At 40.7% G+C, this 26,671-nt stretch overlaps 2 protein-coding genes across 3 annotated transcripts; both read left to right on the plus strand.

Annotated features, from left to right (window-relative positions):
* Window positions 1-2,366: 2,366 nt before the first annotated feature.
* On the plus strand, window positions 2,367-5,667 carry LOC306703469 (voltage-gated potassium channel regulatory subunit KCNG3-like; the record flags this gene model as incomplete). Its single annotated transcript, XM_079169448.1, has 2 exons — window positions 2,367-2,941; window positions 5,022-5,667. 2 exons carry the CDS (start codon window positions 2,367-2,369, stop codon window positions 5,665-5,667), a joined length of 1,221 nt encoding a protein of 406 aa, XP_079025574.1.
* Window positions 5,668-15,636: 9,969 nt separating this feature from the next.
* On the plus strand, window positions 15,637-26,300 carry tspan14 (tetraspanin 14). 2 transcript variants are annotated; one of them, XM_079169295.1, is made up of 9 exons: window positions 15,637-15,725; window positions 17,100-17,180; window positions 22,126-22,176; window positions 22,325-22,471; window positions 23,787-23,957; window positions 24,123-24,248; window positions 24,349-24,399; window positions 24,732-24,845; window positions 25,191-26,300. In XM_079169295.1, exons 2-9 carry the CDS (start codon window positions 17,100-17,102, stop codon window positions 25,254-25,256), a joined length of 807 nt encoding a protein of 268 aa, XP_079025421.1. In that variant the 5' UTR covers window positions 15,637-15,725; the 3' UTR covers window positions 25,257-26,300. The 2 variants fall into 2 exon arrangements, with proteins under 2 accessions (XP_079025421.1, XP_079025420.1); XM_079169294.1 differs by having other exon boundaries at window positions 15,671-15,822.
* The last annotated feature ends 371 nt before the right edge of the window (window positions 26,301-26,671 follow it).

Below are 26,671 nucleotides of genomic sequence, written 5' to 3' on the forward strand. Positions count from 1 at the left end.
CTTCTCTGGCGGCTGGAATTATTGACATCACTCTCAAAAGCAGATTTACTCTGTGTTTAAACTATCACAAGACGCTGACGTGTTGACCTAGCTGGACTTGAGAAGTGCGTATTGGTTTTTGTTCAGCTGTATTATACTCACCATTGATAGTTGGTGTATTGTGTTGGATAGTATTGGTGTATTATTGATAGTTGGTGTATTGTGTTGGATAGTATTGGTGTATTATTGATAGTTGGTGTATTGTGTTGGATAGTATTGGTGTATTATTGATAGTTGGTGTATTGTGTTGGATAGTATTGGTGTATTATTGATAGTTGGTGTATTGTGTTGGATAGTATTGGTGTATTATTGATAGTTGGTGTATTGTGTTGGATAGTATTGGTGTATTATTGATAGTTGGTGTATTATTGATAGTTGGTGTATTATTGATAGTTGGTGTATTATTGATAGTTGGTGTATTGTCTACAGACTCCTCCTCATCAATGTCTCTGAACAGTTAGAAAAATCCTCCAACAGGAAATAATCCACAGCATTAAATGAGCTCCAGTTGACGGAATCATCCAGCAGGAGGCGCCACCTCCTCACTCCAACCACTACGTGTTATTAATAACATAATAACACGTTATTCATGTCTGCTTTTTATGTTCAATGAAACATGAAATATATGTTCAAATCTGTAATGGAGGTCATCCGATCGGAGGAGGACGAGGAGGAAGAGGAGGAAGAGGAAGAGGAGGAGGAGAAACAGTAAAGAGGACATGGTGAAATGGAGCAGCTCTCTTCAGTCTGTCAGATACTGAGGAGTTTGTGGAGGTTCAGATACTCTCAGACTTACTGCTGCTTGAATCCTCGACTGATCCTCCTCTTCAGACAGGAGGAGGAGGAGGAGGAGGAGGAGGAGGAGGAAGAGGAGGGTGTACTACTGCTGTTGCTGCTCTTCAGTCTCAGATTCAACGACGAGAGGAAACAAATAGATATCGTTTTATTTAAAGGAGAGAAGAAGAGCTTCATGTTCAACACGGACATCTGGTGAGTTTTTAAAATGAGATTTTAAATCAACAGTACATTTTCTAAACACATTTGTTTGTTTTGTTTTAGTACAGGACAATATTTCTAATGGTTACCTAGAAAATATATAATAATGGAGATGGAACGATATAATTAGGTGATTAAAACAGATGTAACACTCATGTTGTCGGTTACTGACAAAATGTTTATTTCATTCAAGCACAGATGAGAACAATTTATTTTTAAGAAGATGAAAACGGGAAACTGATTTAATGGAACGGCTACTGTTGGAGACAGAAGATGGATTCTGGAAGCAGATTTGAAGAAAAACAACACGTCTTGAAACAGCGAGGTTTTTAATTGAAAATTGAGTTTCTTTAAAATGCAAAAGGTGAGTTTAGAAGCAGCTTTTTAACAGAAGTTTATAAACAGTCTGTGATTCTAAACCAACAGAATATGAAGTTTATAAACAGTCTGTGATTCTAAACCAACAGAATATGAAGTTTATAAACAGTCTGTGATTCTAAACCAACAGAATATGAAGTTTATAAACAGTCTGTGATTCTAAACCAACAGAATATGAAGTTTATAAACAGTCTGTGATTCTAAACCAACAGAATATGAAGTTTATAAACAGTCTGTGATTCTAAACCAACAGAATATGAAGTTTATAAACAGTCTGTGATTCTAAACCAACAGAATATGAAGTTTATAAACAGTCTGTGATTCTAAACCAACAGAATATGAAGTTTATAAACAGTCTGTGATTCTAAACCAACAGAATATGAAGTTTATAAACAGTCTGTGATTCTAAACCAACAGAATATGAAGTTTATAAACAGTCTGTGATTCTAAACCAACAGAAGATGAAGTTTATAAACAGTCTGTGATTCTAAACCAACAGAATATGAAGTTTATAAACAGTCTGTGATTCTAAACCAACAGAATATGAAGTTTATAAACAGTCTGTGATTCTAAACCAACAGAAGATGAAGTTTATAAACAGTCTGTGATTCTAAACCAACAGAATATGAAGTTTATAAACAGTCTGTGATTCTAAACCAACAGAATATGAAGTTTATAAACAGTCTGTGATTCTAAACCAACAGAATATGAAGTTTATAAACAGTCTGTGATTCTAAACCAACAGAAGATGAAGTTTATAAACAGTCTGTGATTCTAAACTAACAGAATATGAAGTTTATAAACAGTCTGTGATTCTACACTAACAGAATATGAAGTTTATAAACAGTCTGTGATTCTAAACCAACAGAATATGAAGTTTATAAACAGTCTGTGATTCTACACCAACAGAATATGAAGTTTATAAACAGTCTGTGATTCTACACTAACAGAATATGAAGTTTGGAAGCCGACTCTGCACCCTGAATGTCGGAGGTCGCAGGTTTTCCTTCCCGGTGGATCTGATGAAGCGCCTCCCTCTCAGGAGACTCAGCCAGCTGCATCGCTGCATGTCAGAGAGCGAGCTGCTGGAGCTCTGTGACGACTATGACCATGACAGGAACGAGTTTTTCTTCGACCGGCACTCGGAGGCGTTCAGCTTCATTATGCTGTATGTGCAGCACGGGAAGCTGCGCTTTGTGCCGCACATGTGCGAGCTGTCCTTCTATAACGAGATGTTATACTGGGGTCTGGAGAGCTCTGACCTGCAGCCGTGCTGCCAGCGACGCCTCGATGACCGCATGTCCGACTGCTTCGTCCACTTCTTCCCGGAGGAGAGACCACGGAGCCCCGAGGAGCCCCGGAGCCGCTGGCTGGAAAGGATAAGGAGGACGTTCGAAGAGCCCACGTCCTCACTAGTGGCTCAAATCCTCGCCTCTGTTTCAATGCTGTTTGTGGTCATCTCCATGGTGATGCTGTGTGCAAGCACCTTACCGGACTGGAAAACTGCTGAGACCCTGGACCAGCACAGGTAGGACATGTCAGAGACCACCTGAGGACATAGACCGTGTACCAGTATTTATTCAGGGGGTGCATCTTTCTATTCTCAAGACGACTCAATCCTACGATACGATACAAAATGATACAAAAAATGATACGATACGATATGATACGAAATGATACGATACGAAACAAAATGATACGGTACGGTACGATGCGGTACGATGCGGTACGATACGATGCGGTACGATACGATGCGGTACGGTACGGTATGATATGATGCGGTACGATACGATGCGGTACGGTACGATACGGTACGATATGGTACGATACAAAATGATACAAAAAATGATACGATACGATATGATACGAAATTATATGATACGAAACAAAATGATACGGTACGGTACGATACGGTACGATACAAAATGATAACAGCTCTAACTATAAACCTGAGCCAGCTCTCTAGTAGGGTAACATGGTTCTATAAGCTCCTTAAGGCATGATGGTGCTCTCTAGTAGGGTAACATGGTTCTATAAGCTCCTTACGGTATGATGGTGCTCTCTAGTAGGGTAACATGGTTCTATAAGCTCCTTAAGGTATGATGGTGCTCTCTAGTAGGGTAACATGGTTCTATACGCTCCTTAAGGTATGATGGTGCTCTCTAGTAGGGTAACATGGTTCTATAAGCTCCTTAAGGTATGATGGTTTCGACCACTTCAGGCTTTGTAGGTGAGCAGAAGGATTTTAAATGATATTGTAGATGTTACAGGGAGCCGGTGCAGAGAAGCTGATCCAGCAGTAACATGATCTCTTTTCTTAGTTCTTGTTGGTTCACAAGCTGCAGCATTCTGGATCAACTGGAGAGATTTAAGAGATTTATTAGATGAGCCTAATAATAAGGAATCACAGTAATCTAGTCTAGAAGTGAGACAGGATGTGTCTGATTGTTTAATGTTACGTAGGTGAAAAGAGGCGGAGTTGAAGTTTGTTTGATCTGAGAGTTCAAAGATAACTCCGGTTCTTTATGGGGCTGCTGGATGCAGAGCGAGGCCAATATTTTTCAGCAGAGATGTTTTAAAATGATGTGGTGGGTGTTTGTGCTCCACATTCTGCTGCTTCGTGACAGGAAGTTAGAGGCAGCACTGAAACTGGTTCACTGAGGTATTTTATTGTAACGTTACCTTCCTGTTAAACCTGCGATATGTGAAGAGAGGTTTATTTTAGCATTTTATCTCTAGTAGTGTAGCTTCACTGCTCAGTGTGTAACATGCAGACATCATACTGGAGAAACACACTGCTATTTATAACAGACTAGTTCAACTTAGAAGACGCAGTGGAGCTAGTTTGACTTCCTGTAACTCAGCACATGTTAGTGGAGGATTCAGTGGATGTCCAACCAAAGTGAACTGTAACGTAGACGTTAAACATAAGTCCACATCTGCAACGCATTTCAAGTGTTATTTAATAAATACATGATTTTAATAGTTTATTGAAGAACACTTCTTTCCTAATATTAAGTGTAGTAAAAGCAAAAACAGGACTTTTCCATTTTAATTTAAATAAAGAGCAATACAAAGACTATACTGGGCTGATTGGATCATCCAGAATACCATTGTACCATGTTGTCTCTCCTCTCTCTGATTGGTCCTCTCTCTCTCTCTGATTGGTCCTCTCTCTCTCTGATTGGTCCTCTCTCTCTCTGATTGGTCCTCTCTCTCTGATTGGTCCTCTCTCTCTGATTGGTCCTGTCTCTCTCTGATTGGTCCTCTCTCTCTGATTGGTCCTGTCTCTCTCTGATTGGTCCTCTCTCTCTGATTGGTCCTCTCTCTCTGATTGGTCCTGTCTCTCTCTGATTGGTCCTCTCTCTCTGATTGGTCCTGTCTCTCTCTGATTGGTCCTCTCTCTCTGATTGGTCCTCTCTCTCTGCTTGGTCCTCTCTCTCTGATTGGTCCTCTCTCTCTGATTGGTCCTCTCTCTCTGATTGGTCCTCTCTCTCTGATTGGTCCTCTCTCTCTGATTGGTCCTCTCTCTCTGATTGGTCCTCTCTCTCTGATTGGTCCTCTCTCTCTGATTGGTCCTCTCTCTCTGCTTGGTCCCCTCTCTGTAGGATCATTGAGGCGGTGTGTATCGGTTGGTTCACAGTGGAGTGTATTGTCCGTTTCCTCGTGTCAGTGGATAAATGGGAGTTTGTCCGTCGTCCTCTGAACATCATCGACCTTCTGGCCATCACTCCGTACTACGTCTCCGTTACCATGACGATACTGACCGGAGAGAACTCCCAGCTGCAGCGAGCCGGCGTCTCGCTTCGCGTCCTCCGCATCATGCGGATCTTCTGGGTGATCAAGCTGGCTCGTCACTTCCTGGGTCTGCAGACGCTTGGCCTGACGCTGCGGCGCTGCTACCGAGAGATGATGATGCTGCTGGTCTTCGTCTGCGTTGCCATGGCCATCTTCAGCGCGCTGGCTCAGCTGCTGGAGCACGGTCTGGACCTGGAGGCCGGGAACGAGGACTACGCTAGCATCCCCGCCGCCTGCTGGTGGGTCATCATCTCCATGACCACGGTGGGGTACGGAGACATGTACCCGGTGACGGTGGCGGGACGAGTTCTGGGCGGAGTCTGCGTAGTGAGCGGCATTGTGCTGCTAGCGCTGCCGATCACCTTCATTTACCACAGCTTCATCCAGTGTTACCATGAGCTCAAGGTACGCTCCACCCGCTGCTGCAACAGTCTGTCAGCAGAGTTCATCAACTAAGTTCATCAACTAACGAAGGAGCAACGCTGCCGATCACCTTCATTTGCCACAGCTTCATCCAGTGTTTCTTTCATGGTTTTCAGATTCATTATAGTTTCACGATAAAGTCACAGGACTGTGTAATAAATATTCAAACAGCTGAGATCATAAAAGTCTTCTCTTTGTTGGTAAACTTTATCCTCCGTGTCTGTTGACGTGTCTTTGAATGACCAAAAAGAAATGAAAGCTGAAGACTGTGAACATAAGTTTTCTCTTCAAGTTCAGGCGCATTTAAAAATGTTGAAAAAGATTTAACTTGTTAAAGAAGCTCAATCTGTGGTTATGAAATACTTTACTTTGAAAACCACCTCAATTTAGACTTTTAGTAAAGAATTGTTCAAATTTGAAAAACTTGAATTGTTTTAGTAAAAGTCAGAACTGAATATAAATATTTATACAGAACATCATCAATGGAGCTTAATAGATAATAATAGATGTGATTTATTCAGTTATTATAACTTAGATCCTTGTTTCTGTGATGATTTTCAAAGTATAACATTAAGTATTCATCAAATTATAAAATGACGATCTTTATGGTTATTTGTTAATATAATATAATAACATAATAATATAATAATATAACAAAATAATATAATAATATAATAATATAATATAATAATATAATAACATAATTGTCACAGCTCTGCCACTTCGCTCCTGCACCTGTTAGTCACGCCCCCCTCATCAGCTCATCACTCTCACTCTGCTTCCTCCACTATTTAAACCCTCAGCCTCACACACACTCACTGCCAGATCGTTCTCCGCTTCCGGGCCTTCCAGCACGTACTCTTGGACTGATTCCCCGTAGCCGACCCCGCCTGTTCTGGACTACCCCGCCTGTTCTGGACTGCCCCGCCTGTTCTGGACTGCCCCGCCTGTTCTGGACTGCCCCGCCTGTTCTGGACTGCCCCGCCTTGCCTCTGCCTCGGTAATTCACCCGGCCTTCTGCCGTCTTTCCCCTGAGGTTCTGCTACCCACCGTGTCCTCTGGTGTCTGTCGTACTGCTTCTGGGTCCGTACATTACCCGTTACAATAATAATGTAATAATAATGTAATAACGTAATAATATAATGATGTAAACTCTCGGATTCTTTCATGGATTCTTACTCAGCCGGTGGACACATCCACTGTTTCCACGGCAACAGCAGAGAGGATATGGAGCTGTGAATTATCTCAGTGGAGACGCTTCTTCTTCTTTGGTGTGAAATACGGCAGATACGCAGACGATCTGTTAAACTTTAACACTTTTCTTCTTTTAAATTCATCTTTGACTGAACAGTTCTTATAATACTTATAATACACGTTCTTCCTGAGATGTACTGATCTACCGTCATGTCTCAGTGATTTTATAGAATTATGTCTTTTTTATAAATTCTTTAAATCTGTAATGGCAGTCTTTGGTCACAGCCTGGAATCCCGTCTACACTGATTCTACTACTACTACTACTACTACTTCTGCATCTACTGCTGCTTCTACTACTACTACTACTACTACTACTACTACTTCTACTACTACTACTACTACTACTTCTGCATCTACTGCTGCTTCTACTACTACTACTACTACTACTACTACTACTACTACTTCTTCTACTTCTGCATCTACTGCTGCTTCTACTACTACTACTACTACTACTACTTCTTCTACTTCTGCATCTACTGCTGCTTCTACTACTACTACTACTACTACTACTACTACTACTACTACTACTACTACTTCTACTTCTGCATCTGCTGCTGCTTCTACTACTACTACTACTACTACTACTACTTCTTCTACTTCTGCATCTACTGCTGCTTCTACTACTACTACTACTACTACTACTACTACTTCTTCTACTTCTGCATCTACTGCTGCTTCTACTACTACTACTACTACTACTACTACTACTTCTACTTCTGCATCTACTGCTGCTTCTACTACTACTACTACTACTACTACTACTTCTACTTCTGCATCTACTGCTGCTTCTACTACTACTACTACTACTACTACTACTACTTCTACTACTTCTGCATCTACTGCTGCTTCTACTACTACTACTACTACTACTACTACTACTTCTTCTACTTCTGCATCTACTGCTGCTTCTACTACTACTACTACTACTACTACTACTACTTCTACTTCTGCATCTACTGCTGCTTCTACTACTACTACTACTACTACTACTACTACTACTTCTGCATCTACTGCTGCTTCTACTACTACTACTACTACTACTACTACTACTTCTTCTACTTCTGCATCTACTGCTGCTTCTACTACTACTACTACTACTACTACTACTACTTCTTCTACTTCTGCATCTACTGCTGCTTCTACTACTACTACTACTACTACTACTACTACTACTACTTCTTCTACTTCTGCATCTACTGCTGCTTCTACTACTACTACTACTACTACTACTTCTTCTACTTCTGCATCTACTGCTGCTTCTACTACTACTACTACTACTACTACTACTACTACTACTACTACTACTACTTCTACTTCTGCATCTGCTGCTGCTTCTACTACTACTACTACTACTACTACTACTTCTTCTACTTCTGCATCTACTGCTGCTTCTACTACTACTACTACTACTACTACTACTACTTCTTCTACTTCTGCATCTACTGCTGCTTCTACTACTACTACTACTACTACTACTACTACTTCTACTTCTGCATCTACTGCTGCTTCTACTACTACTACTACTACTACTACTACTTCTACTTCTGCATCTACTGCTGCTTCTACTACTACTACTACTACTACTACTACTTCTTCTACATCTACTGCTGCTTCTACTACTACTACTACTACTACTACTACTACTTCTACTTCTGCATCTACTGCTGCTTCTACTTCTACTACAACATTTCTGCCACTTATTGCCACTGTTTCTCAGTAATATTTGAAGCCAATCACTCAACAACATGTGAACTTGTTCTGTGTCAGGAGTCTGAATTAATTATTAATTAACACTGCTGGCTCAGTGGTAACCATGGTAACGGTCAAGGTGCTCCTCATAGCGAGGCTGTTTTTCATGAACCATCATTCAATGAGACTCCAGAGCTCTTTAATATAACACAGATACATTCTAACTGGGATCCATTTAAACTGGAATGTATCGAATATTGATTGAAAGTTATTTGTTAGCCTGATATTTTGGGGCTTTTTTTCTTTGTGTCTATCAACTTGTCGTTTTAAAGGTTCATTCCACAAACAAATATGACTTTCTGTCTAACGACTTATAGTTTTAAGGGTTAATTCTAATGAGTCAATTAATTTGTTACACGTGTAGAAGAAAATCTAACATCTCTTAGTTTTATTGACTGTTATTTTATGTTGCTCTTGTGTATTCCTGTGTAACAGTAACTATTCTACATTGATGAACTGATTTCTGTGAAACAGACTTGTGAGTTTTGCTTCTCAGACCCCTGAAGACTGACTCACATCTCTGGTGCTGATAGTCAGAATGTCTGTTTTCATGTTTCCTTCTGTCACCACAGTGAATAAACTCTGAATCACCCACAGAACTGTGACTCAAGTCTCAAGTGACTCACGAGATGAACGACTCTACTTTACTTTTAGTTTCACACGGGACACTTTACGTCACGGTTTCTCACCGTCCATTAATGCTGCTTACATTGGAGTTAGTTGAGTGTTTACATTGGAGTTAGTTGAGTGTTTACATTGGAGTTAGTTGAGTGTTTACATTGGAGTTAGTTGAGTGTTTACATTGGAGTTAGTTGAGTGTTTACATTGGAGTTAGTTGAGTGTTTACATTGGAGTTAGTTGAGTGTTTACATTGGAGTTAGTGAGTGTTTACATTGGAGTTAGTTGAGTGTTTACATTGGAGTTAGTTGAGTGTTTACATTGGAGTTAGTTGAGTGTTTACATTGGAGTTAGTTGAGTGTTTACATTGGAGTTAGTTGAGTGTTTACATTGGAGTTAGTTGAGTGTTTACATTGGAGTTAGTTGAGTGTTTACATTGGAGTTAGTTGAGTGTTTACATTGGAGTTAGTTGAGTGTTTACATTGGAGTTAGTTGAGTGTTTACATTGGAGTTAGTTGAGTGTTTACATTGGAGTTCGTTGAGTGTTTACATTGGAGTTAGTTGAGTGTTTACATTGGAGTTAGTGAGTGTTTACATTGGAGTTAGTTGAGTGTTTACATTGGAGTTAGTTGAGTGTTTAAGTTGAAGTTAGTTGAGTGTTTACATTGGAGTTAGTTGAGTGTTTAAGTTGAAGTTAGTTGAGTGTTTACATTGAAGTTAGTGGAGTGTTTACATTGAAGTTAGTGGAGTGTTTACATTGGAGTTCGTTGAGTGTTTACATTGTCAGGGAATTCTTTACTGGCCTGCTCTGCCATCTTCCTCACTGCCTCAGCAGTGTTCTTACGGAGGCTGTGCAGGTCATTTGTTCCTGTGTGGATCACCATGTATTGAGGGCTCCTGAAAGTCTCCTTTTTTAACAGCTTCATTGCCTGGCCTGTCATGCTGCAGCGTTTAGAAAGCACTTTTTTACCAGGAAAAAGCTTGTTTGTGTCCAGGAATTTCCCATTAGAGTCAGTCAACAGGACCACTTGTGGGGCTTGGTCTTCAGGTTGAGTGGAGGAAAGCTGGGATGGGCAGAGCTGGCTGTTGGTAGCTGGCTGTGTGGATGTATCAGGAGGTGCCAGGGTGCTGTTGGGCTGGGTGTAGAGCAGAAGGGGTGGGACAGAGACAGGGCAGGGGTTTGGGACACTGGCAGGGAGAGTTTGTGTCTCTGTACTTCTCATTGTTGGGACGGATGAGAGTTGGTCTGTCAGGCGTTGGACTTGTCTGGTGAAGCTCCTTTCTCTATTCTCAGCATCCTCCTTCACTTTGGCTAACTGAGTACGGAGCACACTGTTCTCCTGTTTGAGTGCCTCTACACTTCCTCTGAGGTCAGATGCCAAGGCCTGGTTGTCTCTCTTGAGCTGCTGGAGCTCCTCTTTAAGCTGTTGTAGAGTGTTGTCTGGGGGGTCAGACAGTCTGGCCTGGGTCAGCTCTTTGAATTCAGCAAAGTCCAGCTCCAGCAGGGCCATATTCTCCTTCAGCTTGTTGGTGGAGTTGGCAGGTGTGGGAGGGGCAGAGATGGCCAAGGTGGTGAGGTTCTCTACTGGGTTATCATCATCTTCACTGTCAGAGGGGACATGGATCCTCTTGGTGCCCATCTCAGCTTTCAACAGTGGGAATACCTCTTCAAAGGACTCCAGGTTGGTTTCATTCCCTTGGACCATGACCTTTCCTTTGGTGTAGTATGTGATGGTAAGCAGAGGGTCATCCTTGTCAAGGTGTTCATCTTTACAGATCTTCAATCTGCCTCCTGAGCCGATGCCCTCACTGGATACGTATGCATAATGGCTGCACAGAGTATCTTTCCACATGTAAATCGAATCAGTGAAGAAAATGAGGTTGTTGTTCTTCTTCCTTCCTTCTCTTTGTTGGGCGTAGTCGGTGAAGAGGACCTCTGGGTTTTCTCGTACTGTCTTGTCCTTGTGTTTCTCTCTGGCTGTTACACGTTTACATTCAGCAGGGTTCTCCATCTCTCTGCAACCAGTTGTTTACTTCCAAGAGGCGCTAGGCTAGCTATTTTCTTTGCTAGTTTTTCTAGCCCACGAATACTGGTAAAAACTATACTATGTACAGTCCACCAGATATACCAATGCTACCAACAAGGATCCCTCAATTCTTCTTCTTGTCTTCACAAAATATCTCTTCTGTTAGCTTCTGTTAGCCGCTGTTAGCTTCCTTAGTGCAGTTTCTCCTTAGCCAGCAGTTAGCCGCTAGTCGTTGGCCGTTAGCAGTTAGCCTGCAGTCAGTTGACATCTAGTTGTCAACTGACATATATATATATATATATATATATATACTGAGATACTTTTATATCCCTTTTGAAGATCATCCGAAGGTTATCTTGCAATTTGTCTCACTTTTTCAGGTCCAAGTCTTAGATGAGTTTAGGAGCTCATTTCTCTCTCTCGCTCTCTCAGGGTCTGCGTCCAGGTGTCCCACCTGTTGGTCCTCCCATCATCTTTGCGTCTCCGACCAAACTGGCCTCTGAAACAGGAAGTCATGTGGAGTATTTGGGAGCCAATAAGGTCCCCGACCTGCAGAGACTGTTCCAAGTGAGTCTGTGATGTCTCAGGTGTTTCAGAGTCAAGTGACCTGTGTGACGACGTACTACCTGTCTCTTTGATGTCAGACGGCGTGCCGATCAACCTGAAAAGGGTCTGATGGATAAGCAGCTGTATCGGACCACCATGGACTGTGGGGGGTGCTCTACATCGCCGCCCAGCCCAAGTGATGCTCCGCTCTGATTGGACGAGACAGAAATCCTTTAGTGTGGAGAATTAATAATAATAAAGTCTATTTTGTTGTAAAAGAATCTGTCTGTCCGTATGATTTTTACATGAATTCTGTCCCTTCTGTGGCAAAAATATCTATCGCAATATTTTATCCATGATAGTCCATCAATATTCCTGCATCTAGTATCGTTACATTTAATAAATAATCAAAGAAAAAACGATTTCAAATGTCCTTTTAAATTACCTCAAATCCGACCTCCTGTCGATGTCACTGCCTCGTTTCTACGTCATGTGATCCGGACGATATCACAACATGGCAGAACAAACATCACAAGAGGAGACACCACGCAGAACCTCCACGAGCTCAGATCTACTTCAGCTCAACGAGATAACGAGTCAGTGGTTCATTTACAGAGATCTGTGTTTGAAAACCTGCTCTTCAAGCATATGAATATATAATATGACACTACAGAGCCGCGTTATGTGATCCTGACGGATGAAGCAGGATAACAAGGGATGTGTGAACGTCTAGACCCTCCGAGTCGGATGTTACGATTACGTCACACGACGTCCTTCAGGAGGGAACGTGTTTGACAGACTCTGACTTACAGCTCTGGAGGAATGGGACATAATTGGGAAGAACCCAAAGTTATCAATAATGTGAAGTACACATTAGACTGTTCAGGTGGTTCATGGTGTTGTTCCGACGCCTCCCTTCCACTAGGGGGCTGTGTCCCGTCTCCGTCTCTTTGTTTGTCTTTCAGGATGTTGATCGTCAGCTGATGAACCACACCGGTCTGTCTCCATGTCACCTGTCTGTCATCGTGACGCGAGGCACAAACACACACAAACACACACACACTATGTTTGGAGTGTGACCTAGAATCCATCACCATGGCGACAGAGACCATCAGGTCACAGTCTCCATGGTAACAGCAGGATTTGGCTTCACCAAATGAGATTTTGAGGTATAGTATTTATTTCTAGTTATTATCCAGTTTCTCACTTCTTGTCAGTTGATAACTTAACCTTAACGAGCTCCTCAGCTCGTTACCCTTAACGAGCTCCACACATCGTTAACCTTAACGAGCTCCTCAGCTCGTTACCCTTAACCAGCTCCACATATCATTAACCTTAACGAGCTCCTCACATTGTTATTTAACGAGCTTCTCACCTCGTTAACCTTAACGAGCTCCTCACATCGTTAACCTTAACGAGCTCCACAGCTCGTTACCCTTAACGAGCTCCACACATCGTTAACCTTAACGAGCTCCACACATCGTTAACCTTAACGAGCTCCTCAGCTCGTTACCCTTAATGAGCTCCACATATCGTTAACCTTAACGAGCTCCTCACATTGTTATTTAACGAGCTTCTCACCTCGTTAACCTTAACGAGCTCCTCACATCGTTAACCTTAACGAGCTCCACACATCGTTAACCTTAACGAGCTCCTCACATTGTTATTTAACAAGCTCCTCACCTCGTTAACCTTAACGAGCTCCTCACATCGTTAACCTTAACGAGCTCCTCACATTGTTATTTAACAAGCTCCTCACCTCGTTAACCTTAACGAGCTCCTCACATTGTTATTTAACGAGCTCCTCACCTCGTTAACCTTAACGAGCTCCTCACATCGTTAACCTTAACGAGCTCCTCACATCGTTAACCTTAACGAGCTCCTCACCTCGTTAACCTTAACGAGCTCCTCACCTCGTTAACCTTAACGAGCTCCTCACATCGTTAACCTTAACGAGCTCCTCACCTCGTTAACCTTAACGAGCTCCTCACCTCGTTAACCTTAACGAGCTCCTCACATTGTTATCTAACAAGCTCCTCACCTCGTTAACCTTAACGAGCTCCTCACATTGTTATTTAACAAGCTCCTCACCTCGTTAACCTTAACGAGCTCCTCACATCGTTAACCTTAACGAGCTCCTCACCTCGTTAACCTTAACGAGCTCCTCACATCGTTAAACCTGTTAAGCCCGAGCGTTGTCCAATTGAGGGACTCTCAAGAAGGTTTAGCATACAGCGTGTATAATAATGGACTTATCAAACAAATATAATGATGTTGTACATCAGATTAAACAGCAGAACCCGGGCTACAATAATATGTAAGCTGTTTTTATATGCTCCAAACACAACTCAAACAACCAACTAAAAGAATGACCAAAATATCATATTCATATTTTGCCAGGAGTGAGCACACCCAGCACATTTCAGGATCTACCGATCGAAGCTAAGTGCTGTTAAAGAAACTGAGATGACTGAAAGCAAGCAAATTCCACACAGATTCCACACATATCCTCAATATCTCTCTCCGTCAAACCATCACCGAGATATGAGCCAACGACCACCAGCAACACAAATCGCTTTATCGCTTTACAATCAGCAAATGCTTCTTACCTTTGACGTTTTCACGAAGACAATGCATTATTCCCGGTATTTTCACACAGATATTTATCGGGTATCCTCTGTGTCACGGAACTCATTCCGTGGCTTCAAGGGGTCTAATCTAAGCAGGGGGGAGGATTTTACACTTCACGATAGACGGCGCCTTGTTGATTCTGACTGGCTAACAGTGCTGTCAATCTCTTCCACGTGGGTATAGCTCAATTCTATTGGCTCTAACGCGTCAAAAGAGGGGTCATTCACTGAAATCGACCAATGGGCTGCTGAGATATAACCCTGCGTACACACAGGGAGCTGAAATCAAACAAAAATCCAGTATGGAGAGAGACTCCTTCAAAACAAAGCCCAAACTGCTGTATTTGGATGTATTGAACACCATTAGTGATATACAAGTGAAATATATAGTTTGGTACATGAGAAAATTCAAATGGAACAGATGGTTCCAAAATGACCATTTTGGTGACCTCGCCTGACCTCTCTGTACTAAAACGTCTCTAATTTAGTTCTGCTTCACTTTATCAAAGTCAAACTTTGCAGAGAGACTGTTCACATATTGTGCTATGATTTGGGACGGTTTAGACCTGCATCATTCCGAAATAATAATCCTGAAAGGGCTTTTTCTTTTTAGACAAACCTGAAAATGTTTCATTTGTGCTGTGTGCCATCTTCATTTACTCTTAACAGGTAACATATATAGTAATATTTACACATCTGAACAAATCACACAAGTGTTCTCTTTATTAAAACACCAAATTATTAAAATAGACCTTGTGGTTGCAGAGATAGACTCTTTTTAGTCTGGGTTTGAAATTTTCGAACGGAGGCCTAAAAAATAGGTTCCTTTTTGAAAGGAATATATATATAATATATATATATATATATACTGTATTATTATGTGTATATATATTTATATATTATTTTGTATATATATATATATTTATATGTTATATATATATATATACACATAATAATATATATATATACTGTATTATGTAAATATATATATATTGTGTATTTATATAATAATATGTATATATATATAATTATATATATATATCTAATATATATATATGTTACATAATATATATAATATATATATACCAGATTATTTAACAAACAGTAGAGGGCAGTAAAACGCCATCTCAGCGTCTGTTCTGCTGAATCCACAGAAGACGAAGAAGAAGAAGAAGAAGAAGAAGAAGAAGAAGAAGAAGAAGAAGAAGAAGAAGCTGTGTTTAGTTTGTGGCGGAAGAGGAAGCAGAAGAAGAAGAGTCTATCAGGGTGTGTTGAGTTAAACTTTAGTCCTTCAGGTTATTAATAAATAAACACAGATACATATATCTGTTATATGTGTGTTCATAAGGTTTGAGGTCCGAAGGTAAGACTGACTCTGGTTATATATGTATATATATATTTTATATATCTTTAGTTAGTTAGCGTTAGCTTTAGCCGCTTCCTGTTAGCGTCAGTTAGCTCTAAACAAATGTTAACGGTCGTTATTCGGTAACGTTACAAACTGACCGGAGGACGACCTTCTTGTTGATTTCTCAAAGAACGCAGAATAATGTCCGTTTATAACAGAAAAGAGAAGAGTTGCAGACAGATTAGCTTCAGATTAACTTCAGCTAAAATAAAGAGTTATGGTTATTAGATAAAGTTAAACTTCTGACATGATCCTCTGTACAGTTCAGTATACAACAGTATTCATGTACATTAGCCTGGATACAACAGGATATATGTAGACTATACAGTATATATGTATACAGTATACAGTATATAGTCCAGATACAACAGTATGTATGTAGAGTAGTGCTGGGCGGTATACCGGTTTTAGTTTCCTGTATGATATTAATTTTCCACACACCGTCTTACTGGTGAATCGCGAAACAGCTGCATCACTCTTCAGCAGGCAGCAGGATGTGTTGTTAGCAGCGTAGCCGCTACGGGCGGAGCTAGTTGTCTAGTGATGGTTATAACTTTACAACAATTAATAACCCACAACTAACGCTCTTTAACAGGGCAACACACCACCACACAACAGTCTGTGACACATAAACTATTTGTAACACTAATATTTGTACATTTATAAAATATTTACACCAAGAGTGTGATGACGGCCGTCAACCGGTAACGTTAGCGTGAGTGAAGCCGTGAAGCCGAAGGCTCACACATCGCTTGAAGAGGCTTTAGCTCGAGGCAGCATAAGACAAGAACAGCAAGCGGTGGAGCGACGTTACGAACGCAGTAAGGATCCAGCTCTGCAGGGACCTGGTCCCACTACAGACAGTCTAGACTCAGAGCAACCATTACAACACCAGATTCAAGGTACGTCTGACCGGGGCGACAATACTTCAGCCAAACTGCCATCCCAACATTATAGGAACACACGAGCACAGCCTGTAGTAATCAAAGCCTTTATACACGATGACAGGAACATGTTTTTACATTCTATGTACTTCTGACAGTAGAGTAAAACACTACTAACCTATAAAAATACAGTCAAGGGGAAAAAAATACCGTGAAACCGCCAGAATCTTAAAAAATACCGTGATACACATTTTTGGTCATACCGCCCAGCACTAATGTAGCGTATACAACAGGTTAAATACAGTGTAGTAGTGTGTATAGTATATAACCATTATTTATGATTGGCAGATGTACTACTATCGATATGAGAGCGCTGAGGTGAGCTGCTGCTACAAATACCTGATGTTCAGCTACAACATCATCTTCTGGGTGAGTCACACGAGCACACCTGAGATCTGTACAGGTGATGTTTTTATTAACTCCTTGCATTAGGCCAACGTTAGGCCAACATTAGACTAAAATTAGGCCAACATTAGGCAAACATTAGACTAAAATCAGGCCAACATTAGGCCAACGTTAGGCCAACAGTAGACTAAAATCAGGCCAACATTAGGCTAGCGTTAGGTCAACAGTAGACTAAAATCAGGCCAACATTAAGCCAACGTTAGGCCAACATTAGGCTAACATTAGCAGAGTACAGCATGTTAACTCTTCTACAGTCAATGTCAAGCTGACGGCCGATACTACCAATCAAAGACGAGCAGGTCTCCAATAAGGTGGTCAAGCGTCAACCAATCATCTGTTTAGTTTCACCTTGTTCGATTAGTATGTACGTAGAGTATGATAACGACATAAGTACAACACAAAACAGTGACATCATTTATTTTTGTGTTTAGTACAAACTTTATATATATATACACATACAGTGTATTTATATATTTTAGGGCTGGGCCAGTTAACGCGTTATCGCTTTAACGCATTAATTAATTAACGCCGACAATTATTTTATCGCGCATTAATGCAGTTTTTTTAATTATTATTAAGCGGACATTTTTAACACAAGAACCGGGCAGCGAGCGGTGAACAGCTGTGTTTGTGTGGCGTCTGTTCCTGCTGCCCCCCCCCCCCCCCCCCGGTGACACGTCTCGTTACAGGATCAAACGTGACAATATCAAAATACATATTGTCGTGTTTTTAAATAAACATATAAGCACGTGAGAACAAACTGCTCTTAACTGCAACTCTTTATTAGCATAACTTCCACATGATGCGCGTTACTGCCACGGTACAGACTACAGGTTCCATGCTTCACCCCCATTCCCCTGGGTCCTAAGTCCCTCCATGTACAGCTTCTTATCACCCTCTATGTACCAACGTACATTTATAACAAACACCACACATATTACGTAATCAGCGTTGCATAGTGTCTGACCAACATACCAAAAAAAGCAAAAAAGAAATGACTCATTTTAATTATTTCTTTAGAGTTTTAAAGTTGTTTTGTTTGGAATATGTATAATAAGCATATCATTTAGTTATCGCTACTGAGAATTTAATAAACATGACGTAGATAGGTTTGCAGTTTTCAGTTTTTACACATGAAAATAAAGTTGTGAACACCGGCTGAATATCTATTATCAGAATCATTATAACTGTGTTATAACTGCTGCTGTGTGAAGAGAATAAAGCTGCTAGAATGGCCCAGCCAATCAGCTGACTTGAATCCAATAGAAATTCTATGGAAAGAACTCAAGATCAGAGTTCATAGAAGAGGTCCACGTATTCTCCAAGATTTGAAGACTGTTTGTGTGGAAGAATGGGCCAAAACCACACCTGAGCAATGCATGCGACTAGTTTCTCCACACGGGAGGCGTCTAGAAGCGTCATTACCAACAAAGGCTTTTGTACAAAGTATTTAATCAATTTCAGTAAGCGTGTTCAATACTTTTTCCCTGCCATTCCGTTTTATTACACATAAATATATTTACTGAGAAAAATGGTGACATGTTCAACACTTATTTTACCCGCTGTATAGTGCATCTATATTTCTATATTTCTATATCTACACTGCCGTTCAAAAGTTTGGGATCACTTAGAAATTCCCTTGTTTTTGAAAGAAAAGCACATCAAAATAACATCAAATTGATCAGAAATATTGTGTCGACATTGTTAATGTTGTAAATGACTGCTGTAGCTGTAAACAGCTGATTTTTAATGACATATCTACAGAGGCCCATTCTCAGCAACCACTGGTCCTGTCTTCCAACGGCAAGTTGTGTTTGCTAATGCAAGTTGATCATTTCAACAGGCTAACCCAGGGGTCGGCAACCCGCCGCTCCGGAGCCGCATGCGGCTCTTCAGCCCCTCTGTCGCGGCTCCCTGAGTCTACATCCACACTACTACGATCTCCGTCCACACGGTGTTTCATCCTCGTTTTCGAGATGATCTCCGTCCAGACTAAAACGCCTGGAATCGAATATCACGAGACTATTCACGTACACTGGGCATGCGGGTGGGTGACGGTGTAAACTGGAAGTAGATTGGTTGCTCAAAGCCGCTAACATGACTTCAGACGGCCGCTCCGTAGGTCTGATGACGCCGCTAGACACAACGCTCACTAATCGCTCCAATAACAGCTGCTTCCTCCACAAAAATGCAGACTTTAACTGGACAGCAGCTGCTAGTAAAGACAACAAGGTCAGTAACGCCTGTAATCAGTTGTCCATGTTGAATTGGTAGTGGATCGGTAATCAAGGCTGTTGTGGTTTGTGATCTTCCGGGTAAGGGTCTGGTGATGAGGGCGCGACGAATCAGGGAAGGACACGTCGTGACTGCTAAGAACCAATCGAGTACCGAACGTGGGCGTCTACGTCATCGTTTCTAAACGTATGCGTTTACGAACGTCCACACGAAGAGGTTACCCCGGAGTTTTTGAACTCCTCCGTTTTCAGTACTTTGAAAACTCCGGTTATAGATGTGCGTCACATCCTATTACGTCGCTGTCAAACACCTTTCCCTGCAGGTGGGTGATCATGATTTGCAGACCCCCGCCCTCGGTAAACTATCAATGGATAAATCCCAATAGTCTTTTAACCTCTAAGCCTATTTTGAGGCCTCTGCTCAAAAATGTCATACCCATACTTAAAGGGGCTTATCTCTCTAACTACAAGGTCTATTTGAATCATTTCAATGGAATAATAACACTAACACTTGTGAGATTTGTTCATATCAGTGTATATGTTACAGGTAAATGCTGAATGAATATAACACACCACTCAAATTGAAAATGTTCAGGTTCGCCTGGAAAAAAAAAGCACTTTTATTGATGCTATCGATTTGAAAAGATGCAGACGAAGACCTAAACTCTCCCACGTCACAGCACAACATGTCAGCAGTCCTTTTAAAAAGAAATTGGCTTTGATAGAGTGAAGCAGGCCAGAGATATCCATGTTTTTATACAGGTCAGCCGACGTCAATTCTGATTTTGGAAGCAGCATTTTCAGCCGTTTTATTGTAATTTTATATACTATATGACTATATATTTCACTTCTTTTATCACTAATAGTGTTCAATCTATCTAATACAGCAGTTTGGCATCATTTTGAGAGCCTGGGCCCGATAATAACCTGTAAAACATGGCTCATTTTCCTCTGAATTTCAGTTTTACAGAATGCAATTGAACCTTACCAAAGCCTGTGATTGGCCGATTTGCGCGTACGACACAGTGTTGAACGCGGAAAAGAGTAAGGAGTGTAATGATACGTTCTTTGAGTTGATTGACAGAATTTTAAGCCAATAAAAATATCGAAAACCGTGGCTCGCCCCCAAGGGTCAAACCCATTGGCCAAATCCGATCGGTAACGGAGAACATAGCTCGCCGTGTCCTGGCGAAAAATAGGTGAAATTGTGGTACCACTCGTAGTACATTGTAGTACTTTGTGTATATATATGTTTTTGAGTGAGTAAAATAGCTTACATGGTCCATTTTATCAGAATTTCTTCGTTACGTAGGTTTTTGATTTATCATTTCATTCGTTCTCAGAAGTGATTTGTACTACATGTGTGTACTCTGTCGCCCCCCCAACACCCTTTGAAGGGAGCTCTCGGTAGCAAGAGGTTAATTCTGCATGGACGTATTAATTAGCTTTCACTGCCAACGATGCTGGCTTACCTGTATGCTTAAAATGTGCTAAAATTGTAAAGTTGAAAGTCACTTCCAGAACAAACACACAGCATTAGCTGAAAAGTATCACGCTGGAGATGAGTGAAAAAGAGCAATTCCTCTCTCCTCTTCATCAGAGTTTATTGTTATAACACGTAAAATCGCAATAAAATGTCAACAAGTGTCTTTATTCTTGTTCTATATTTTTATAAATACAACAAACTATAGTTTTTGTATATATAATATAACTATATATAAAACTTTATAAGCTGTGACATCAAACAGCTTTTGCGGCTCCAGACACATTTTATTTGGTGTAAAATAGATCAAAACGTCTCTTTGGACGGTAAAGGTCGCCGACCTCTGAACTAACCGATCATCAGAAAACATGAGGGAGAAATCTCTTTCCTTAACAAAGTGACAGCTAGCATGCCACAGGTCTGCAAGGCTGAAAGCAAAGTTTGAAAGTATTATTTATAACAATCATTATTTCTAACTTTTTCAATGACATTTCTTCCTATTTAAACTAATTTCATGTATGTTTTCACCTGTTATGACCCCAGTGTATATCTATATATCATTTATATTGCATGTTCAGCGTATTCTATTCCATGAATGTAACAATACATTCATGGAATAGAATACACGCAGTCAGATCTATGGTGCTCGAGGTGAGGCAGTGATGTAATAAGACTTCACACAGTCAGTGTTTTATTTCATGATATAGCCACTTGTTTGTATTTGTCTTTTATTGTAGTTTATAGTTCATAGTTATAGACCTAAACGTGTTCACAAACCTGTTAAACTGAGACTCGGAGCTGTTTCCTGTCTGCTAGTCAGCTGACAGGATGTGCTGGTTTCCTGTGTGGCTGATGGAGCCAGAAGTCTCTTTCTCAACCTGTTATTGGATCTGTTATCAAATGTTTGTGTGTTATTAGATCTGTTATAATAATCCACATGAATGTTCAGGGGAGACGACATGCCTACTTTTTAATTGGTGGGGGGGCAGTAAGGAATCTGGATAATGAATAGGGGGGCTCAGGGTCAAAAAGGGTAAGAACCACTGGTCTAATCTCTGTGTGTTTCAACCTGTCTAAACGCTGGTTTGTTTATCGGATCTGTCTAAACGCTGGTTTGTTTGTTAATGGATCTGCCTGAACACTGGTCTCTATTGGATCTGACTAATCGCTGGTGTGTGTCTTTGTGTTGCAGCTGGCTGGAGTTGCCTTTATTGCAGTTGGTTTCTGGGCATGGAGTGAAAAGGTGAGTTATCATATTAACCAGAGAGAGAATAAAACAGTTCATTCATTTACAAGAGACTCAATAATGATATCTGTCTAGTGAGACCTCTTTTACTGGGCTGGTTCTAAACTGGTTTGCCCTTCTTAAACTTGTGTGTTGTGGACTACAGGGGGTCCTGTTGGATCTGACCCAGGTGACACGGCTACATGGTTTCGACCCAGTCTGGTTGGTCCTGGTGGTCGGCGGAGTCACCTTCATCCTGGGCTTTGCCGGCTGTGTGGGAGCTCTGAGAGAAAACATCTGTCTTTTGAAGTTTGTACGTTAAAAACATCCGTCTGATCAGTTTGTACGTTAAAAACATCCGTCTGCTGAAGTTTGTACGTTAAAAACATCCGTCTGCTCAGTTTGTACGTTAAAAACATCCGTCTGCTAAAGTTTGTACGTTAAAAACATCCATCTGCTCAGTTTGTACGTTAAAAACATCCGTCTGCTAAAGTTTGTACGTTAAAAACATCCGTCTGCTAAAGTTTGTACGTTAAAAACATCCGTCTGCTGAAGTTCATACGTTAAAAACATCCGTCTGCTCAGTTTGTACGTTAAAAACATCCGTCTGCTGAAGTTTGTGCGTTAAAAACATCCGTCTGCTGAAGTTTGTACGTTAAAAACATCCGTCTGCTCAGTTTGTACGTTAAAAACATCCGTCTGCTAAAGTTTGTACGTTAAAAACATCCGTCTGCTCAGTTTGTACGTTAAAAACATCCGTCTGCTAAAGTTTGTACGTTAAAAACATCCGTCTGCTAAAGTTTGTACGTTAAAAACATCCGTCTGCTGAAGTTCGTACGTTAAAAACATCCGTCTGCTCAGTTTGTACGTTAAAAACATCCGTCTGCTGAAGTTTGTACGTTAAAAACATCCGTCTGCTGAAGTTTGTACGTTAAAAACATCCGTCTGCTCAGTTTGTACGTTAAAAACATCCGTCTGCTAAAGTTTGTACGTTAAAAACATCCGTCTGCTAAAGTTTGTACGTTAAAAACATCCGTCTGCTGAAGTTCGTACGTTAAAAACATCCGTCTGCTCAGTTTGTACGTTAAAAACATCCGTCTGCTGAAGTTTGTACGTTAAAAACATCCGTCTGCTGAAATTTGTACGTTAAAAACATCCGTCTGCTCAGTTTGTACGTTAAAAACATCCGTCTGCTGAAGTTTGTACGTTAAAAACATCCGTCTGCTGAAGTTTGTACGTTAAAAACATCCGTCTGCTCAGTTTTTACGTTAAAAACATCCGTCTGCTGAAGGTTGTACGTTAAAAACATCCGTCTGCTCAGTTTGTACGTTAAAAACATCCGTCTGCTGAAGTTTGTACGTTAAAAACATCCGTCTGCTGAAGTTTGTACGTTAAAAACATCCGTCTGCTCAGTTTGTACGTTAAAAACATCCGTCTGCTGAAGTTTGTACGTTAAAAACATCCGTCTGCTCAGTTTGTACGTTAAAAACATCTGTCTGCTCAGTTTGTACGTTAAAAACATCCGTCTGCTGAAGTTTGTACGTTAAAAACATCCGTCTGCTGAAGTTTGTACGTTAAAAACATCCGTCTGCTGAAGTTTGTATATTTTCGGTGTGTTTTTTGGTCAGTTCTCCGGTGTAATCGGCTTCATCTTCGTCCTGGAGCTCACTGCTGCCGTTCTGGCCGTGGTGTTTCAGAGTCAGGTCAGAGAATGGATCAACGACTTCTTCTTGGCAAATGTGAAAGGATACAGAGACGACATCGACCTGCAGAACCTCATCGACTCTCTGCAGAGGATGGTAACGAATCGGGAACCTTTATTATCTTGTTCCTTTAGCAGAACCACTGCTGTGGAGCTCAGGAACCTTTAGTTTAACCTTTATTATCTTGTTCCTTTAGCAGAACCACTGCTGTGGAGCTCAGGAACCTTTAGTTTAACCTTTATTATCTTGTTCCTTTAACAGAACCACTGCTGTGGAGCTCAGGAACCTAACGACTGGGATCTAAATGTTTATTTTAGCTGTAACGGAACCCATCGCAGCAGAGAGAAGTGTGGAGTTCCTTTTTCCTGCTGCGTCACTGATCCTGCTGTGAGAACTGATCAATACTGATCAATACTGATCAATTTCATAATAATGAATTTAACTGTGATTCAGTCTCATTGAAGGGAACCCATTGTGTTTGTTTCAGGACTCGGTGCTGAACACTCAGTGTGGATACGACGTGAGAAACAGACCGAAGGTGAGGTCACTTCCTGTTAAATGTAGCTTCCTGTTAGGACGTCACAGTGACATCACAGTAAACCACGTCATCACAGTATAGAGATAAATTAATCTGAATCTATTTTACGTGAACAATAAATACTTAAAGAACACTGTGTCAAACCTCTCATGTCTTTTGGAACAGAACTAGAACTATTCCATCTGGGTTCTACTGGGTTCTGTATTTATGAGAGGAACCCTAGCTCACATTATTTACTATCCGACTAGCGAGCTACCAAAACATGTTGCTCCTGAAAACCTTTGATGGTTCCTGATAGAACCTGTTCTATAACGTTCTCTGGTTCTACGCAGGGGGAGTGGACGGATCACATCTACACTAAAGGCTGCATTGCTGCGTTGGAGGACTGGTTACCTGGGAACCTTTACACGGTGGCCATCGTCTTCATCGTCATCTCTCTGCTGCAGGTTACTATACATTTATTTAGTATTTACAAAGTACTGTTACTGCGCAGAACGCAGTACTGTTACTGCACAGAACGCAGTAATGTTACTGCACAGAATGCAGTACTGTTACTAGAACGCAGTACTGTTGCAGTATTTAAACTCATGTTTACACGGATTATCTTAGCTTAAATATAAAATCTTACTCTGGTCTTTCAGGTGAGGTCAGAGAAGAAAGTACGACGTTCACTTTAGAACATTGAGACACAGATGATCAAACATTGTGGTTTTAATGGTTCCAATGGGGACTTGGACTCTACTGGTTCCTAGTGGTTTCTGTACCTGAAGTGTCTATTTACCTGTGATCAGATGGTGGGGATCTACCTGGCCAGGACTCTGATCTCGAACATCGAGAAGGTCAACTTCAGCTACTGAAGCCACACCCACATGGGGCGGGGCCTCCGCCAGGTGGACCTGGTTTCTTCAGATGTGCCTTCTTCTTCTTCTTCAGTAACTCTGCTGTACCTGCCTTCACTTCCTGTCGTCATCTTCTGATGACCTCGTTGCTGTGGTTACTGAAAACATGGCCTTCTGTTGAATCTTTTTGATGTTGTTTTGTCTCTGAGAGCTTCATCGTCTGTTCAGTGCCTCCTTCATCATCACAGTTTTCATCATACAGACGATGAAGCTCTGCACCAGACTGCCTTCACTTATCCTGCAGTTTCAGAATGAACACACTTCAGTGCCTCCTTCATCATCATCATCTTCTTCTTTGTCTTCAGGTTGAACTCAGGTCTTCTTTTGAGTCCTGAAATGATTCAGTTTACTGGAGAAAAAGACGAATGTATGATTGATAAATGATGATTAATTGATTATCAAAATGTGAAAACTAATTGAAACGCGTCTTTTAGAGGCGGGGCCATCGATGGCTCGAGCTCTCTCATTGGACAACTGAAGGTTCAGATCAAAGATGAGGAAGAAAAGGAGTAGAAGGGGAGTTCTTAGTCGTTAGCTTCCATACGAGCTACAAGCTAGCTAACACGCAGACAGATGGCTAGTTAGCTAGCTTGCTAATTAATGCTAACGTTGTCATGGGGACTCACACTTTCCGTCACAACGTACAGCGATGACCAGTGAAAAGGGTTCTAGGTTCTACTCCTGTTCTATTTCTACAGTTAGGGTTAGACATTTAGAAACCACAGAAGAAAAATCCGAGTTCAACTGAATAAAGTTTTGGTTTAAATGTTTTGTATGAATAAAGATTGTTGAGGTGTTTGTACCGATGGGAACAAACCAGAGAAGATTCTGAGTTATTGTTTGAATTTTCTGCTTTAACTGATTTCTTATTTTCTGTTTGTGAATTAATGATTTAATTGTATTTTTTGTGTACGAGTTTTATTCTGATGGGATTTTTTTTATATATAAAAGTGAATTTTGTATGTCTTTTTATATTCATCATAATAAAAGTGAAGTTTGTTCCGATTGTTTCACTTTGTATTGTTCATTTAGGAAAGTTTCTGAACTGATGAAGGTCAAACAGTATTTACATTTATTATAACAAGAAGTAAAGTTATTAAAACCCTTTGTTGATTACAGACTAGTTAATAGTTACAAAACCAGACAATGTTTAATTTGTATTTCACTTCATAAACACTTTCTAAATTCTTACACATTCAAATATTAAATCAACCAACAATAAATGACTCAATATTTGCAATCATTGATTAACTGAGTTATTAAAAGTGTCACTCTAGGACTTTACATTTTTTAACCAACATCAGCCTTGATCATAATCATAATTTAAACCTTTTAAATTATATATTTCTTACATAATGACACTGTTTTATGTG

Source organism: Pholis gunnellus (genome assembly GCF_910591455.1).
Source record: "Pholis gunnellus genome assembly, chromosome: 11".
NCBI classification, from domain to species: domain Eukaryota; kingdom Metazoa; phylum Chordata; class Actinopteri; order Perciformes; family Pholidae; genus Pholis; species Pholis gunnellus.

Excerpts from the sequence above, each read along its gene's own strand:
- tspan14 (XM_079169295.1), top strand. The coding sequence starts at position 17,100 with ATGTACTACTATCGATATGAGAGCGCTGAGGTGAGCTGCTGCTACAAA. Across the intron at positions 17,181-22,125 it reads GCTACAACATCATCTTCTGG|CTGGCTGGAGTTGCCTTTAT; the intron begins GTGAGTCACACG and ends TTTGTGTTGCAG. Across the intron at positions 22,177-22,324 it reads TCTGGGCATGGAGTGAAAAG|GGGGTCCTGTTGGATCTGAC; the intron begins GTGAGTTATCAT and ends TGTGGACTACAG.